Source organism: Muntiacus reevesi, chromosome 2, assembly GCF_963930625.1.
Source record: "Muntiacus reevesi chromosome 2, mMunRee1.1, whole genome shotgun sequence".
Lineage (NCBI taxonomy): Eukaryota > Metazoa > Chordata > Mammalia > Artiodactyla > Cervidae > Muntiacus > Muntiacus reevesi.
This window is the reverse complement of record NC_089250.1, coordinates 173,125,285-173,143,025: the sequence shown is the minus strand read 5'-3', so window position 1 is coordinate 173,143,025 and position 17,741 is coordinate 173,125,285. Positions and strand designations below refer to the sequence as shown.

Sequence of the window (17,741 nt, the reverse complement as noted above, 5' to 3'; positions counted from 1 at the left end):
CACAGTGCCTTAGGGGACCTGACACTTCACCTGCTGAAAAGACCCCACAAACAACTGCCACATAGTAAGACTCCGCCTGCACTTCACATTGACTTTTCTGGGAAGCTGGGTGCAACTCACTAGTCCTTAAAGGTGCTTGGGCTACAGATGAGCAAACCGAATGTTACAGAAAGTGAAGTGAAGTGTTAGTCACTCAGTTGTGTCCACGTCTGCGACCCTATGGACTGGGGCTCACCAGGCTCTTCTGTTCGTGGCATTCTCCAGGCAAGAATACTGGAGTGGGTAGCCATTTCCTTCTCCAGGGGATCTTCCTGACCCAGGGATCGAACCCTGGCCTCCTGCATTGCAGGCAGACTCTTTACTATCTGAGTCGCCAGGGAAGCTCTTTCAATGTCATAGAGGTTCACAACATTGACAGGCAGAGCTGGACAGTGAACATGGCCTGCCAGCTTCCCATGCTCGCTCGCTCGGTCCTCAGGCCAGCCCCAGCCTTGTCAACACCTGAACTCCACTCCCAGGTCATGAAGCCTCCAGATGCGGGCACCCAGCAGTCCACAGTGAACCTTCTTCTGACCATGTAACACTCCAAGCAAAGCGCAAGCCGGCCCTTCCCAGCTTGGGAACATCAACAATAGACATCTGCTTCTCACAGTCCTGGAGCTTGCGTAGCCCGAGGTCGACAAGCCGGCAGACTCAGTGTCTGGGGAGAGACTGCTTCCTTGTGGAAGGCAGTTTCAGTGTGTCCTCACACGGCAGGGGGAAGGCAGCTATGTGGGGTCTCCTACATAAGGGCACTAATCCCAGTCAGGAGAACTCTGACCTCATCAGCTCCCAAAGGTTGAAACTCCTGATACTGTCACACTGGGGGCTAGGGCTTCCACATATGAATTTGGGGGAGGTACACATTGTCCATCTATAGCACTTGTGATGGGGCTTTTAAAAGTAACTCTGGTAACAGCTCAGAATGGAGGGGAGAGTTGTAGAGAAAACTTTCACTTCTTAGAGCATTTTTCACATTCATGTACAAAATATTGCCAGATGTATGAGTGATAAAGACCATATTGAAAAGGTCTTGGAAGGAAATGAGGATAAGTTTATTGGACAATGGAGAAAAGGTGATACTTGTTATAAGTGGTAAAGAACTTGGCTTAATTGTGTTCAAGGTGCAGTGTTTTGTGGAAGGCAGAACTGTTTAAATGGTTCACAAGTGAAACTGGACATATAGCATAGAGTGGACAAGACTTGGTGACTGAAAACCAACAACGTATTTGTTGGTCACACTTTTAAAGTACTGATGGAGCAAACTGGCTCCTTCTAATTGCTTCTAATAAAATGCAAGAAGAGAAGAAAGACTTAAAGATAGGATCATTAAACAAGAAGGACCAAGAACTTAAATGTTTGGGAGGTTCTTAGCCTAGAGGGCAGATAGAGTGAAAACCACAATCACAGAAAACTAACCAAACTGACCACATGAACCACAGTCTTGTCTAACTCAATGAAACTATGAATCATGCCATGTAGGGCCACCCAAGGTGGACGGGTCATGGTAGAGAGTTCTGACAAAATGTGGTCCACTGGAGAAGGGAATGGCAAATCACTTCAGTATTCTTGCCTTGAGAAACCCATGAAGAGTATGAAAAGGCAAAAGGATATGACTCTGAAGGATGAACTCCCCAGTCAGTAGTATGCTACTGGAGAAGAATGGAGAAGTAACTTCAGGAAGAATGAAGCCAAAGTGAAAACAATGCCCAGTTGTGGTTGTGACTGGTGATGGAATTAAAGTCTGATGCTCTAAAAAACAATATTGCATAGGAACCTGGAATGTTAGGTCCATGAATCAAGGTAAATTGGAAATGGTCAAACAGGAAATGGCAAGAGTGAACATCGACACTCTAGGAATCAGTGAACTAAAATGGACAGGAATGGGTGACTTTAACTCAGATGACCATTATATCTACTACTGTGGGCAAGAATCCCTTAGAAGAAATGGAGTAGGCCTCACAGTCAACAAAAGAGTTGGAAATGCAGTAGTTGGGTGCAATGTCAAAAATGACAGAATGATCTCTGTTCGTTTCCAAGGCAAACCATCCAATATCACAGTAATCCAAATCTATGCCCCAATCAGTAATACTAAAGAAGCTAAAGTTTAAAGGCTCTATGAGGACCTACAAGACCTTCTAGAAATAACATTTTTTTTTAAAAAAATGTCCTTTTCATCATAGGGGATTGGAATGCAAAAATAAGAAGTCAAGACATACCTGGAGTAATAGGCAAGTTTGGCCTTGGAGTACAAAATGAAGCAGGACAAAGGCCAACAGAGTTTTGCAAAGAGAATGCACTAGTCATAGCAAACACACTGCTCCAACAACACAAGAGAAGACTCTACACATGGACATCACCAGATGGTCAATAGAAATCAGATTGATTATATTTTTTGCAGCCAAAGATGGAGAAGCTCTACACAGTCAGCAAAAACAAGACCAGGAGTTGACTATGGTTCAGATCATGAACTCTTCATTGCAAAATTCAGATTTAAATTGAAGAAAGTAAGGAAAACCACTAGACCATTCAGGTACAACCTAAATCAAATCTCTTATGATTACACAGTGGAAGTGACAAATAGATTCAAGGGATTAGATCTGATAGATAGAGTGCCTGAAGAACTATAGACATAGGTTGTGACATTATACAGGAGGAAGTCATCAAGACCAATCCCACCCAAGAGAAAGAAATTCAAAAAGGCAAAATGGTTGTCTGAGGAGGCCTTACAAACAGCTGTGAGAAGAAGAAAAGTGAAAGGCAAAGGAGAAAAGGAAAGATAAACTCCTCTGAATGCAGGGTTCCAAAGAATAGCAAGGAAAGATAAGAAGACTTCCTCAGTGATCAATGCAAAGGAACAGAGGAAAACAATAGAACGGGAAAGACTACAGATCTCTTCAAGAAAATTAGAGATACCAAGGGGATAATTCATGAAAAGATAGGCACAATAAAGGACAGAAATGGCATGGACCTAACAGAAGCAGAAGATATTAAGAAAAGGTGACAAGAATACACAGAAAAACTGTACAAAAAAAGATCTTAATAACCCAGATAACCACAATGGTGTGATCACTCACCTAGAGCCAGACATCCTGTAATGCGAAGTCAAGTGGGTCTTAGGAAGCATCACTACTAACGAAGCTAGTGGAGGTGACGGAATTCAAGCTGAGCTATTTCAAATTCTAAAAGATGCTGCTGCTAAAGTGCTGCACTCAATATTCCAGCAAATTTGGAAAACTCAACAGTGGCCACAGGGCTGGAAAAGATCAGTTTTCATTCCAATCCCAAAAAAAGGCATTCCCAAAGAATGTTCAAACTACCACAGAATTGCATTCATCTCACACGCTAGCAATGGGCTTCCCTTGTGGCTCAGCTGGTAAAGAATCCGCCTGCAGTGCAGGAGACCTGAGTTCGATCCCTGGGTTGGGAAGATCCCTTGGAGAAAGGAAAGGCTACCCACACCAGTATTCTGGCCTGGAGAATTCCTTGGACTGTACAGTCCGTGGGGTCGCAAAGAGTTGGACACAGCTGAGCAACTTTCACTTTCACACGCTAGCAAAGTAATGTTCAAAATTCTCCAAGCAGGCTACAACAGTATGTGAACCAAGAAAAGGCAGAGGAACCACAGATCAAATTGCCAACATCTGTTGGATCATTTAAAAAGCAAGAGAGTTCCAGAAAAACTTCAACTTCTGCTTTATTGAATACAGCAAAGCCTTTGACTGTGTGGGTCACAAAAAACTGTGGAAGATTCTTCAAGAGATGGAAATACCAGACCACCTTACCTGCCTCCTGAGAAATCTGTATGCAGGTCAAGAAGCAACAGTTAGAACTGGATATGGAACAATGAACTGATTCCAAACCAAGAAAGGAATACATCAAGGCTGTACATTGTCACCCTGCTTATTTAACTTATATGCAGAGTACGTCATGTGAAACGCAGGGCTGGATGAAGCACAAGCTGGAATCAAGATTGTTGGGAGAAATATCAATAACCTCAGATATGCAGATGACACCACCCTTATGGCAGAAAGTGAAGAGGAACTGAAGAGCCTCTTGGTGAAAATGAAAGAAGAGAGTGAAAAATCTGACTTAAAACTCAACATTCAGAAAACTAAGATCATGGCATCCCATCACTTCATGGCAAATAAATGGGAAAACAATGGAAACTATGACAGAATTTATTTTGGGGGGGCTCCAAAATCACTGCAGATGGTGACTGCAGCCATGAAATTAAAAGATGCTTGCTCCTTGGAAGAAAAGCTATGACAAACCTAGACAGCATATTAAAAAGCAGAGACATTACTTTTCTGAGAAATGTACATCTAGTCAAAGCTATGATTTTTCCAGTAGTCATGTATAGATGTGAGAGTTGGACCATAAAGAAAGCTGACCACTGAAGAATTGATGCTTTTGAATTGTGGTGTTGGAGAAGACTCTTGAGAGTCCTTCGGACTGCAAGATCAAACCAGTCATTCCTAAAGGAAACCAGTCCTGAATTTCATTGGAAGGACTGATGTTGAAGCTGAAACTCCAATACTTTGGCCACCTGATGCAAAGAACTGACTCATTTGTTAAGACCGTGATGCTGGGAAAGATTGAAGGCAGGAGGCAAAGGGGACAATGGAGGATGAGATGGTTGGATGGCATGAGACGGGTTTTTGGACATGAGTTTGAACAAGCTCCAAGAGTTGGTGATGGACAGGGAGGCCTGGTGTGCTGCAGTCCAGGTGTGCTGAGGTCATAGAGTCAGACACGACTGATCAACTGAACTAAACTGAACTGATTGAAAAAATATATTCATGTTTTAAAGAGAACATCAAGGGTGTGACTCAGTGCCCCTTGGATAAGGAAATTATTATTGGGTGTGAACTGGGAATTAATCAGCTACCTCAGCAGGAAAATTGCCAGTTTGGAGTGAAGATGGGAAGCAACCAATAAATGCTGTTGGACTTTGTGGATTTTACAGGATGAGATGACAGAGCTATTCAGCTGTGAAGTGTGTTATACTTTTAGACAAGTGACGCATGACTCCATAGGTGACTCAGATCATCAGGGCTGATTCCTTGGTTTCAAAAATGGGAATCTTTGATTTGCTTCCAACAAGATAGACTGTTCCCGTCTGAACTACTGGAGGCAGGGCTGTCTGACAAAGACCTAGCGGCATGACACCTGCACAGCGGAGAACCAAGGGTAGGACCTCTGTCCCACTGGCTTCAGCAGGCAGAGCTTCAAACCAAAAGGGATCCTCAGGCTTCCAGATCTCATAATTTGCTCTGCTAGGTTTTGGGTTTGCTTGAAACATGACACCGCTTTCTTCTTTCTAAGCTATAAGTAAGCTACCTCACATGGAAGGTGGAACTTTGAATATGTAATGGATTAGTGTAAGGACCCTGAGAACAGGAGGTGGTCCTGGGTTACCTGGGTGGGCACGATGTTATCACAGGATCCTCCTACATGAGAAGCAAGAGGGTCAGTGAGAGATGGGAAGAGGCTGGGGTGACTCACTTCACTAAGGGGCCCGGGACACACACGGGACTCGGGTGCTACACAGGGTTCCAGAGCTCTGCATGGCCCCCGCTCAGCCCTCACAGCTCTGCCCTGGAGGGGCTGCTCTCACGCCCCTTTAACCGACGGGGAAGTCAAGGCAGGAGGGCTGGGCATACAGTGGTTTTCCTGGTGTGTGCCCAGTGGACGGGGACAGTGTTCTTGTCCCAAATTATTCTTCTGTTTCACAGATTCTTCTGAGATTCAGGTTATGGAGCTGGTTAATGATTTCCAAGTTTCTGCCTCTTTCCACACTAGAGTCTCCACATGCTTAGAACTTCCCCTTGCAGGCACAAAGTCAGACTTTAATATTAACAGATAATAGTAGATGTCTATGCTGACTCTTCAGATATATTTCAGTCTTAAAATAAAGCACAGGATGATGCTACTAGTGAAACTGAAGGAAGAACTTCATATCCTAGGGAAGATGGCCAAAGCTATATTATTTTTATTTTTTCTGAACAACAAAATAGCATTTGTTTTCCTCTTTGTGACTCCTCTATAAGACATACTGACTCTGGTGACTGGGTAGCTCTATTTTTTCAGAAGTTTAAACTATACTAATATGTTCTTACTTCTCATGATTTCTAGGAACTCCAACACAAGCTAAGTCACAGTTTACTTTAATTAGTTTAATTAGTTTGACACAGTCTTTTTGCACTTTCCTTTCAAATTCTGTCTGAGGAATGTGGCCTGGAAAGCAGTGTCTCTGGCCCAGTGGTTCCCTCTGGAGCCTGGGCCGTCCTCGCAGAGAGCATGCAGGGGAGCCCAGGGCTTCAGAGCGTTCGTGCCTCACACTTTTGAGCGGGGAATGAGACAGAGCTTGTAACGGGGAGGGATCTTGGCAAACCCAACTGCAATGGGGCTGAGGTCGATATCCTTGGGGTCAACAAGCGACTTCAAGTTAAAGTGCTGCAGGATGGCGGCCAATAACAGGAACAGTTCCATGCGAGCCAGGCCTTCTCCAACACACACCCGCTTTCCTGGAGGCAACAATGGTGCTAAGACTCTGCCCCAGGCCAGGATGCCGGGGGAGAGGGGGTGGAAGGGGGCCATGTGTCATGGCACCGAAGCAGAACTGGGCCCCATCTACCCACTGAACGGGAGCCCAGAGTGGATTTCAGTGTAGGAGGATCAGGGCCTCAACCACCAGCACTCAACTGCATAAACCTGTGGTAGGTTGGGAGAACGACTCTGCCAGTGCTCAGCCTGATGTCCCAGAGGAAGAAGGGGGGCCCACGTGGAAGCCAGCGCTCTCAAATTGAGGGTTACAGATGCAGAGTTGGTCACAGACCTTCCCTCACAGCACACCAAGGGGAGGCCTTCCGTGGGGAGGGGAGACAGCCCTATGATGGGGTCCAGGTGACCGAGTACTAGGTTTTGCTCAGTGATCCTTGTTTAAAATTATGGAGAGGCAGCAATATAGCTGTGAAAGAGTTCACCAAGTTCTACTAAATGAAGTATCTGAGGGAAAAAAATGACTCATCCTCAACTCAGTCTCAGGACTTCCAGTGACAAGATGTCATTTAACCTCTCTGCACAGGGAAGACCACACTTGGGTCAGGCTAGGGACAGAAGTAAGGGACATGATGCAGATCACATGTGGAGCAGAGAATAGGAATCAGGGACAATCCCGGGTCTGCCTTGCTTGTTACCCCAGCACCCCGGTGCTGCCTCTGAATGCTTCTTACCTGCAGAAAATGCCTTAAAATGGTTACTGTACTTGAACTTTCCATTTTCATTCAGAAAGTGCTCTGGTTTAAACTTCTCTGGTTCAGGAAACTCTTGCTTATCATACAAGAGAGAGTCCAGCGTCGGAATTACGATTGTGCCCTGGAGGGAACACAGGCCACCTTGGTCAGTCTGGTGAACATAGCAGAGGGGCCCCCAGTTGAATTTTACACTAGAAAAATGGTACATTTCCAGTTGGAGGAGTTTTTCACCTAAGGGCAGATAGAGAGCAGGTGGAGTCATGACTAAATGGTGAGGAGAGCTCTCATCTTCTTGGGCCAGTAGCTTCTCTTGAGTGACACATCCAGGGCTGGATGGTACTGTTGTCTGTTTCTGGTTCTGGGACATACCACCACCCCAGGCACCACCTGAGGAACCCCTTTCCCAGACGGCCTCATTTCTGGGGTCACCAGGTCCACACCAGGCCTGTTGGGGAAGGGGCACTCTGCAGGCATGGATGCTGGCCCAGCCCCTGGTGCTCAGCAACACTGGCCAAGACGGGGTGCCCTTGGCCCCATGCTGTTCCCTGGAAGGCAGCTGATCTGCTGGGTGTGCACTGCAGGCTCACATCTGACCTTGGGGATGACGTATCCTCTGAACACTGTGTCCTGGGTTGCTTCGTGGAGCAGATTGGAGGGAATGAGGTCGATGAATCGCTGAATTTCATGCACCACGGCATCCAGGTAGGGCATGTCCAGCCTGTCCTTGACGGCAGGGATTCGGCTTGGCCCAATCACCCTGTCAATTTCTTCATGAAGTTTCTCTGCCAAGACATGCATGGAATAAGTGCATGACTCCAGGCTGGCTCAACACCCATCCACAGACCCAGAAGATATTTATGGAGCTTCAGATTATTGGACAATTCATCCACACGTATCAGTAAGAGCTAAGCTCAGTGAAGTTATATGCAGTCTACAGCATTCACATGTCTATTTATGGATTCCATTCTCTTAGATGGTCATGGCTAGGCCAGTGCTTGTCTTCACGCCAGGAGTAGAGAATAAAAAAGGATCTTGGGGATCTCTAGCAGGAGGGAACTCTGTATTAATTGTTACCCCAGGCTGGCTTATTGCATGCTTCTTCGGAGTATGGAGGCAAATGGAGAATGGAAAGACAAGCATGGTGCTCTCTTGAAGGGCCTTGGAGGAAGGACTCTGGAAGTCCCTCTCCTGGCAAAGGCAACAACAGCCTTTGGCAGTTGCTTGGCCTTGCTAGGTTTGAGGTTGCCTGTGGGCCTTTGTAATATGTTGAGAGAACTACACAGCTCCCTGCAGTATGGTAACCAAGTAAAAAAATTTCAGCACATATAACAATACAGATGCTATTACTTAGTAAATGGTAAATACTAACTAAATACTTAGCAATTGGTAAATGTAAGAAGCTCTATATGGGATGCTACACAGCACTCCAGGAAGACTGCAGTCTGGGGTGGGCGGGGAAGCCAGGGAGGTGAGGTGGGTCCTCAGCTGGCTCTGCAATCTGCTTTCTTTTCAAGAGCTCTGAGTCAGTACTGCAAAATGGTAACATGTTAAATTTGGCAATGGATGTATAGATGACTGTCATATTTATTTTCTTTTTCTCTATACTGGAAATTTGTCATAATTAATAATATAAAACAATTTTGGAGGCTGTGGATCTCCTAGCACAGAGTGGTCAGAGCTCCTTCAAAACTGCTACGGAACCCAGAGGGACGTTGCTCTGTGGACTCTGGGCTCCTTCCCCTTACTTTTCTGTCTGGTAGAAAAGCGAAGGCCTTGGAGTCAGATGGACCGAGTCTAACCCTGGATGGGTCACATACCCATGTTCCTGAGGAAATAACTTCATGCCCTTTCACATCAGCCTTTAAGATCACAGTGTATTAAAGGGCTAATACCCACAACTGGCACACAGTGGGAACCAAATAATTATCATCAGCAACAAGCATGGCTGAGGTGGTGAGGGGCTCCTTGCAGTGGGGACCCCCACCGCAGCTATGGGCCCAGTGAAAGGTGGGGGCTCCAGGCCTGAGAACTGGTGTTGGCTCCTCTACCTCCTCTTTCCTTAGGGGTTAGTGCTGACCAGCCTGCTAACATACAGTACTGCTCACCTATGGGCCGGGGTAGGGGTGTTTCTAATGCCTGATGCTCTGTGCATGCGGCCCCCAAAGCCATGCCTGACCCACCCCAAGTTCACCTGGTCCAGGCACTGGGGAGGAGCCCTGAGAAGGAGGGCTGGACCCAGGGCGGCAGGCAGACTTGCAATGCTTTACCTGGGGTTCCTCCTCTGATCCCCCTTCCAATCTGGTGTGACAAGCCAGCAGGTCTTGCCCCTGCCCGCTCCTCCCTCCCAGATCTTCCTGAAAGGTTGGGTCTCAGGGTGATGGGCACATGTTAACCCTCTCATAAACAGATCATGTCCTGGAGTGGATTCTGGCAGTATGGCGTTTCTTCACTGGGCTTTCTTTTGCAGTCTGGGTGTGTCAGTGGGTGTGGTGCCTGTCATGTACAAGAACACGTCCCCCAAAGCATTCTTCCAGTGATCCCAGTGTCACTCCTTGTTTTGCAGACAGGAAGCTGAAGCCTAAATGTTCCAGCCTGAGGAACGTAGTGTCTCGGTCCACATGTGACAGCCACAGTGTCCAGAGTCCTGGCCTATTATTTGTCCTACCTTCAATCTCTGGGTATTTCATGAGAATCAGGAGCCCATATCGCAGGGTGGTGCTGGTGGTCTCTGTCCCCGCAAAGAGCAGGTCGGCCACAGTCACAGCGATGTTCTCCAAGGTATACATGGGGTCTGCACTGTGCTTTTCCTGTGGGTGAGAGACAGGAACTCAATGAGGGAACATCTTTAAGTGGATGAAAAAGAGATCCTGTGTCCCTGAGCAGAGGAGCACCTGCCCACCCCACCAGCTCCTCGGGGGGCCCTGCCCACTCCTCGGGCCCATCCTGAACAGACCTGTCAACCCGATCGCACAGTGAGGGAACCAAGGCTCCCAGAAAAGGATGGTGAGCAGGGCAGTAGCCTCACCTGGCTATGAGACTGGCAATCCTTCTATGCCACCAAGGGCCCTCCTGGGGGCTGAGGCCCTCCCTGGCCCTGTGCCATGACCCCCAGTAGCCCAGGGCTGTCCTTGGCCTCCTACTGCCCCCGCAGCTGGGCCTCTCGGTCCCAGGAAGCAGGTTATGGTGGGAAGAGGGGTGGGAGGGGCCCAGCAGATGGAGGAGGCGCCCAGACAGCTGGAGCAAGTCATCCAGGGAAGCCAGGAGAGGTGCTCCAGGGCCACCTGTGGTGCTAAGGAGCGAGAAGTGTGGCCGATCTGGGTGGGGACCCAAGAGGGTGTCAGGGAGGTCGTGTTGGGAAGGGTTGTGCCCTCTGAGGTCGTGCACAATTTGGGAGTTAAGTCTGAGGAGGAATGCTGAGGGCCTCTCCCCAGATGAGACACATGAGAAGTGGTTAAAAAGCATGGGCTGGAGGGAGCCAGGGTGAAGGTCCCACTCACCCCAATCCACACCCCCCAGACAGCTTCCCCAAGAGAAGATATCTTGTTGGTGAGCTCAACAGACAGCAGAGTGCAGTGTGGCCCAGCAGGCTGGCCGAGTATCAGTGTGTGTGTGGTTACGCTGAAGCCAGCGCATCTGTGTAGAACCGAGAGCATCAGAATACACCCAGTGTGGGCGGCGTGGAGACCACAGTGCAAGTCATCATATAAATCTGAAGAAAGCACCCCCTGCCCTGCAAACCCGTCTCGTAACAGCCGAGCGCTCAGCTCCACTTGGGCCGGAAGCTGTGAACTCCAAGTGTACCTTCACCATTTCTATCAGCATGGTGTCAGTGAAGCCTCGGGGGCAGCTGGGCTCCAGGGACTTCTGGTGATCCTTCACTCTTTCTAAAGCATAATCTTTTATTTCAGACACATTTTTCTTTAGCTTTCTATGGCTTCCAGGCAGGTACTGTAGGTAGTCTGGGAAATTATTATAAAGCTAGAAAGAGAGGGAGGAAGGGAGAGAATTTTCTTACTATACACATTTTTTCTGGGTGCAATAGCGTTTTGTGTACCAGGATAATAACCTTCTCCAAACTCAAATTTATGGCTGTCAATATTGTATTATTTAGAATATTTTGGCTGAAAGTATCTTTTGTGGCACCACTCTATGAGACCATGTGAGTTCTGTGGTGGGAACGTGAGCACATAGGCAGAGTACCACCTGCCTGGTGAGGATCAATTTAAAGAGTGAAACTGTAAGTGTCCCAAGACCAGCTGGGTGGAACCGCGGAACCCATGGAAGTCTCCAGAAGGAGCGTTCCTGCTATCTAGTCTTGTATGCCCGTCTGTCCACACACATACAAATGACCCTTCTTATCCTTTTCTTGCTGTAAACCATCAAATTGAAGCAAGGGTGCAAAGCATGCAAGACAGAGGAAAGTGCTTCACCTGGATCCAGGGGGTACTGAGCAGGTAGAAGTTCTCATTGAACAAGCTCATCAACCTCAAACTCTTCTTGTCTTTATAGTCAAAGCGTTTGTGAAAGAGGATGTCAGAGATGACATTGTAAGGCGCGAAGCCGATGACAAATGTGGGGTCAAAGGGCTGGCCTGGAAAACAGGGGAGTTGAGAGGGCACTTGACTCGTGGGTGCGGCAGGAAGGACATTTCCAGTGCTTGTGAGGAAACACCCTAGAACCGTGAGAATTCTTGGGAGGTGGTGGAAGTGTGAGCCACTTGGGTTTTCCTTACTTGTCAGTGATTCAGGACACACCAGCTACACCCTCATTGACCACCATACCATCGGGATCAGAGAGGAAACCGACTCCTGAAGTGGTGTCTGTGGGCTAACTGTCGGGGGAGGGGTGGGTGTGAGCCCCAGGCTGTACGTACCCTGGGTCTTCCTGAGCACCTCCAGCAGGAAGCGGGCCTCCGTCTGGATCCGCTGCTCATTGCCCTGTTTTCCCATCCCTAAGTCACGGAGGGTGGTCAACGAGAACCGCCGGGTGTCCCGCCAGGTTGGTCCATTGTTGAAAATGACCCCTAAGGAGAGGGAGCAGGAGAGCCGTTACCACAGACATTTTTCTCAGGTGAAGGAGGGCAGGAGTGACGGGCTCGGCCCTGCAGGGGTCACTGAGGGGCCCACTGACCACACAGGGACCAGAGCTCCGGTTTGCAGGCAGACCTTTGGTGGGAGCCTGGTTTTCTCTGTTGCTCAGGTAAGCTCCTCAGTCACAGCCTCCATGCTTCCCTCACTATGTCTGCGTCCCCCCACGAGATGGGGACCATGCCTGACTACCAAGAACTGCCTCCTGCCTCTTTCCTGCCTGCTGACTAATTCCTTTGAGGCCATTTTGCTTTCGGTAATTTTTTTTTTTTTTAACACCAAAACATTTTGTATTAGGGTATGTGGCTCAGGTGAAAAATCTGCCTGCACTGTGGAAAACCTGGGTTCGATTCTTGTATTGAGAAGATCCCCTGGAGAAGAGAATGGCTTACCCACTCCAGTATTCTGGCCTGGAGAATTCCATGGACTGTATCGTTCATGGGGTTGCAAAGAGTCAGACAGAACTGAGCAACTTTCACATGAGAGTAGCCACATAGCTGATTAACACCACTGCGATAGTTTCAGGTGAGCAGCAAAGGGACTCAGGCATACACATATATGTATCCACTCTCTGCAAAATTCCCCTTCCATCCAGGCTGGCACATAACATTGTTTTCAATCATTTTTGACCCTCACATTACAGATACCTCAACTTGCACTTTGTGGCTTCAGAGCAAGTCCTTACTAAAATCCAAGGTCACCGGGCCAGCAGACCTCGAGATCTGGGAAGCCCTCAAGCTGTTTCCCTCCTGCGTGTCCAGGTCTGAGCAAGGCCATGGTCCCAGTCTTTCCCAAAGGAAGCCTGGCCAGGCCTGAGAGGACACTTGGATGGCCTGCAGAGGAAGCACCAGCGGGGCTGGAGGAGCGGTGTGTGACCCAAGGAGGTAGCCACACAGACAAGCCCATGGTGGAGAGCATGACCAGTGGCGGGTGCGTGGGCGCCGAGGAGGCCCGTTCACAGGTACTCTCCACCAAGTCCAGCACACAGGTGGGCCTGAGCCAAGGCCGTGTACTCAGGAGTCCTGGCGCCAACCGACTCCTGTGGGACATTGCATAACGGGCCGAGTGGAAGCTGGGTGTGCAGCAGAGCAGCCCGAGAGGGCACCGAGGGGAGGGGCATTCCACACTCACGGGTGTCTATGCCCTTAGCCAGGCCTCCATGTTGCTGGCCCAGGACACAAGGTGGACAAGCAAGGGTGGCAGGGATCAGGGAGTGTGTGCTGAGGAGGCCGGAGGACAGGGCAGAGGCTGTGCCCCGAGGCCTGAGGGCCTGAGATGCTAGAGGAAAGGCAGGAAGGAGAGGTGCTGGGGGGCCGCTCTGAAGAGCACGTGGTGAGCAGAGGAGGTGGTTGAGGAGGGAGAGGCAGGAAAGAAGGGAGTGGAGTTTAAAAATGTTTGGGGGAGAACTGTGTAGAAAGAAAAGAAGATACAGAAAAATGTGAGAAGAGACAAAGAGAGAGAGAGAGACAGAGGCAGAGATGGTGAGACGCAGAGACGTACAGATGAAGAGACAGATCCCAGAGGAGCACCATCGTTTGGGATCAAACAGGCTGAAACGGAGGCAAGGAAGCTCCCTTCCCAGAGCTTCACAGACTGACTGAAGTGATGGGCATATCAGCCCATTGATACGCAGCCGCTGCTCCACACTATGTAATCCCAAACATTCACGTCACTCTTCCTGGGGACCACAGACCTGGTTCCAGCGCCTGGCTGAGGTGCAGGGTCAGCCCTAGGCTGTGTGGGACATGCAGTGCATGTCCCACAGTGTGGGGCAGGCAGGGGGTAGTCAGGCCCCTGGTGTCCCAGCTGCAGGACGTGGAAGCCGGCTCCACCTGACTACTTTCAGGGGCCCACGACTTGCAGCAGGGCTCCCTGGATGCCCCTGACCATGACAAAGCTCTTTGACCCCAGAACTCCTGCCCTCCCGGGGCTCTCCTCCAGTAAACCTCCTCTGTGTAAATGACAAAGCTTAGATGCTTAATTTGGTTTCAGGAGCTCCTAAGAAGAAAAACAAAAGCACAGTATCTAAGAGAGACAATCAAATGCCTCAGAAATGCACACTGGAAAATTAAGGCAAGAAGTCCATATACAACTGTAAGCACATCAATTTGGAAATTCTCCATAAAATGAATAAGAGTTTTCCAGAAGTTCATCACCAAAATTCACTCAGGACGAACTGAGGGTTCCAAGTTTTGTAGGGAAAAGGGACACTGTTTCACCCTAATCTGCTTTAGAATCTCACTTAAACATGGGAGAGCAAGCAGCAAAGGACAAGAGGCTGAGGTCAGAGGCCAGCAGGGGGGCTGGGAGCCTTCAGAGCTGGGAGGGCAGGAGGGGCACTCCCACCAGCCGGTGTCCCCCACCCTGGCTCCACGACTTCCCAGGAGATGCAGATGGTGAAGTCTAAAGTCAGGACTCTGGGAAATACTCCAACAAAGACCAGTTAGATCCCCAGGCTTCCTCCCCTGCATAGGGGAACTCCTGGGTCTGGAGCCTGGGGGCTGGGAGGGGCAGAGGAAAGAAGGATCACAGGGACATTTCAGCACCCTCCTCCTGATCTAAGAACAGCCCCGGGAGGGACATCAGAGACCCCCTCAATGGAGAGGTGGGTGCCATTCGTGGGTGAGGGACTTTAGTAGATGGAGCCCAACATCCTGGAGCAGTTGCAGCTGTGAGTGGAAACAGCTCCCAGGAGAGCCTGGGGACCCACGGGGGCAGAAAGGCCTGTGGAGAGAGGCGCCGCTGGGCCAGACAGCAGAGGCAGCTTCCTCTACTTTGTTTTTCTACGAAAGTGTCGGTCTTGCTGGTCAGTGGGTAGATGTTCCAGGTCTTGTCCACTCTGGTGTGCAAGGCTCACACAGTAGCTTTCATCAAAACATGCAGAGCAAGGACTGAATGACCCAATCATCACCTGACTTGTCTGCGGATTGCATCACCATTCTGTCTTTAGCAAGTTGTTACTATCACTTCAGGGCCTCCCCCAACATCTCTCCCAGCACCCCGACCCCAAGTAGGACGCACCATTGTTCTTGTGCACCTGGAACCCGGGGTTTTCTCCTCTGCCAGAAAACTCGTTCTTGTAGTCAAGCAGTACCTCCTTCACGGGCTTGTAGCCATGCACAACCATGACGCGCCGAGAGCCCAGGTACAGGGTGAACACCGGCCCGTACTTCTCTGCCAGCTGCGGAGACAACAGGCCGCAGAGTGAGCCAGCGCCGACTCCAAGAGGAGTCCCATGCTTAAAGTGATCCCCAAGGCCGCTGCTGTTGACCAGGAGAGCCCAGAGTACCTGGGGAGGCCCTCCCCACGGTGGCTTCGTCCACAGGGAGTGCGTCCCGGCGCAAGCACACTTGGCCCACGCACCTGGGTGCACCTAGTTCCCCTCCCTCCCAGACACAGTTAGCTCAGAAGGCCTGGCTGATTCCCCCGGTCCCCGCTGAGGTCTCTCCGCGTGACTGCCCCCACCTCCTCCAGCCTACTGTCCCCAGTCAAGGTCCTGAACCTCCCTAGAGAGTGAAGCTCGTCAATGCCTTTTAAAGCGACTCTGTGCCCTAGGACATTCTTTTGTTAACTCTTTTATTAGATTCATCAACGCATTTAGTTTCTAGATTTATGAGTTCATTCACTGATCACAGCAAATGCAGTAAGAGGTGTGTGCAGGGGGGTCAAACACCTCACTTTTCCTCTTGTTCTTTGGCACCTAAGAAGAACTGCAGATTGACACCCAGCCAGTGTGCATCAGGTGTCTATGCAGGTCCCTCCTTGCATAGCAGCGGCAAACAGTGGCAGCCATGGCCACATTGGGCTGGCCAAGCCACCCAGCGACAAGGCAGTTAACACTGCTCAAGCAGAACCTCTGGGGCCAACCGTGACCCGTGCCCACTGAGCACCATGCCCAAGCTGCATCAGTAGCTTAACATTTTGATTATCACTCTTGGGTGGTACTGGTAATTCTGTTGATTCACAACAAGCTAGTATTGAATTATAATTTGTCTGAGAGTGAGTTGAATGTACACATATTACATCTAATTTCTGAAATCTCCCCCCTCAAATCAACAATATTTCTCTTACCTTGGTGAAGGATTTGGGAATGTTCTTAATATCCAGTTGTAAAAGATTCCCAATGATGGGCAGTGGGAAAGGGCCAGGGGGCAGTTTCCAGCTGCTGTAGATGTGCTTCCAGATGGAGATGAGCAGCAGGGTGGCCATCCACACCAGCAGGGCGACCGTGATGCCCAGGGCGGCCATGGTGCCCTTGGAGGATCTGCCGACTTTTGGGGATGCTCCTGTGGAGAGGCAAAGCTCTTATAATGCATTCTTGAGAAGGAGGGTGAGCAACTGACCAATGCCACCTTCCTTATCCTCCAGTCCAAGATATTAGTTTATTATTAGCTGCGGTTGGCCATCATTTCAAAGGCTGATCCCTTCAGCGGCAACTTATTAGAACTTCATCCAGGAACCCACATGGCCATGCCTGGGCTCTGCCAACACTGGTTGTTGACACCTGCACCAATATCAGTAAACACAGCATCCAGGGGAGCTCCACCAGCCCATAGGTCAGAACGTGGGGTGGGGGCCTGTCCTCCCTTTGACATCGGGTGGACAAGGAGGAGTAAGGTCCTGTTTACATGGGTTTGTTTCTGGTAAGATTTATGTAAGGCAACATCAGTTCTGTGCTGATCATTTCCATGGCAGAGTGCCTGACCTCATGGTGCAATCCTCAACCCCTGAGCAGGAGTTCTGTCTGAGCAGCCCCAATGGTACTGAATCACCAGCAGCCAAACTCCTGGCCAGAGAAGAAAAATTCAGCACCCGAATGTTAGTCCACTTTGTCAAATCAACTGGCAGATTCAGCAGAGGGGAAAAAAAAGAGTTGACGAATTGTGAAAATGCTAATTTCTGACTATTAAAAAAGGCGCATGTTCATTATAGAAAATTAGGGGATATTTACTGTTTAGAAGCATTTTGTCAAATTCTAAAATCAAAAATATTGGAATTTTTATTGTGTATGTTAAAATCAATGAGCTACCTGAGTAGACTTTATGTTTTAAAATGTCCTAGCTTTATCTGTGCAGGACACCACAGAGCTCCAAGTTGTTTCTGTTATAACATTCTGGGTATTTTACAGAGGTTTTCTGTGTCATTTAATTCTGTCCTCTATCTGGTGACATAGGAAGATCTTAATTAATAATTTCTAATTTTATACTTTTAAATAAGTGATCCTTCTCTATGTACAATACAAAATATGAAGGAAAGTGGAAAGAACAAAATCACCTCTATGGGGGGTGTGGCTCTACGGTAGAACATGTGCTTTGCACATACTTAACACTGAGGCTGCATTCCCAGCACTGAGCTC

General features: G+C 49.0%; 1 protein-coding gene and 1 pseudogene across 1 annotated transcript; one reads left to right on the top strand and one right to left on the bottom strand.

Annotated features, from left to right (window-relative positions):
• The first annotated feature begins 437 nt into the window (after nucleotides 1-437).
• Nucleotides 438-2,567, top strand: LOC136157319 (craniofacial development protein 2-like; annotated as a pseudogene).
• Nucleotides 2,568-6,378: 3,811 nt separating this feature from the next.
• On the bottom strand, nucleotides 6,379-16,633 carry CYP2E1 (cytochrome P450 family 2 subfamily E member 1). Its single transcript, XM_065920178.1, has 9 exons — nucleotides 16,457-16,633; nucleotides 15,407-15,566; nucleotides 12,172-12,321; nucleotides 11,729-11,889; nucleotides 11,100-11,276; nucleotides 9,964-10,105; nucleotides 7,893-8,080; nucleotides 7,278-7,419; nucleotides 6,379-6,569 (listed from the first exon to the last, which is right to left on the bottom strand). The coding sequence occupies exons 1-9, from the start codon at nucleotides 16,631-16,633 to the stop codon at nucleotides 6,379-6,381; spliced, it is 1,488 nt and encodes a 495-aa protein (XP_065776250.1).
• Nucleotides 16,634-17,741: the final 1,108 nt, after the last annotated feature.

Excerpts from the sequence above, each read along its gene's own strand:
- CYP2E1 (XM_065920178.1), bottom strand. The coding sequence starts at position 16,633 with ATGGCCGCCCTGGGCATCACGGTCGCCCTGCTGGTGTGGATGGCCACC. Across the intron at positions 11,277-11,728 it reads TCAGTACCCCCTGGATCCAG|CTTTATAATAATTTCCCAGA; the intron begins GTGAAGCACTTT and ends CTCTCTTTCTAG. Across the intron at positions 6,570-7,277 it reads TTTTAAGGCATTTTCTGCAG|GAAAGCGGGTGTGTGTTGGA; the intron begins GTAAGAAGCATT and ends TGTTGCCTCCAG.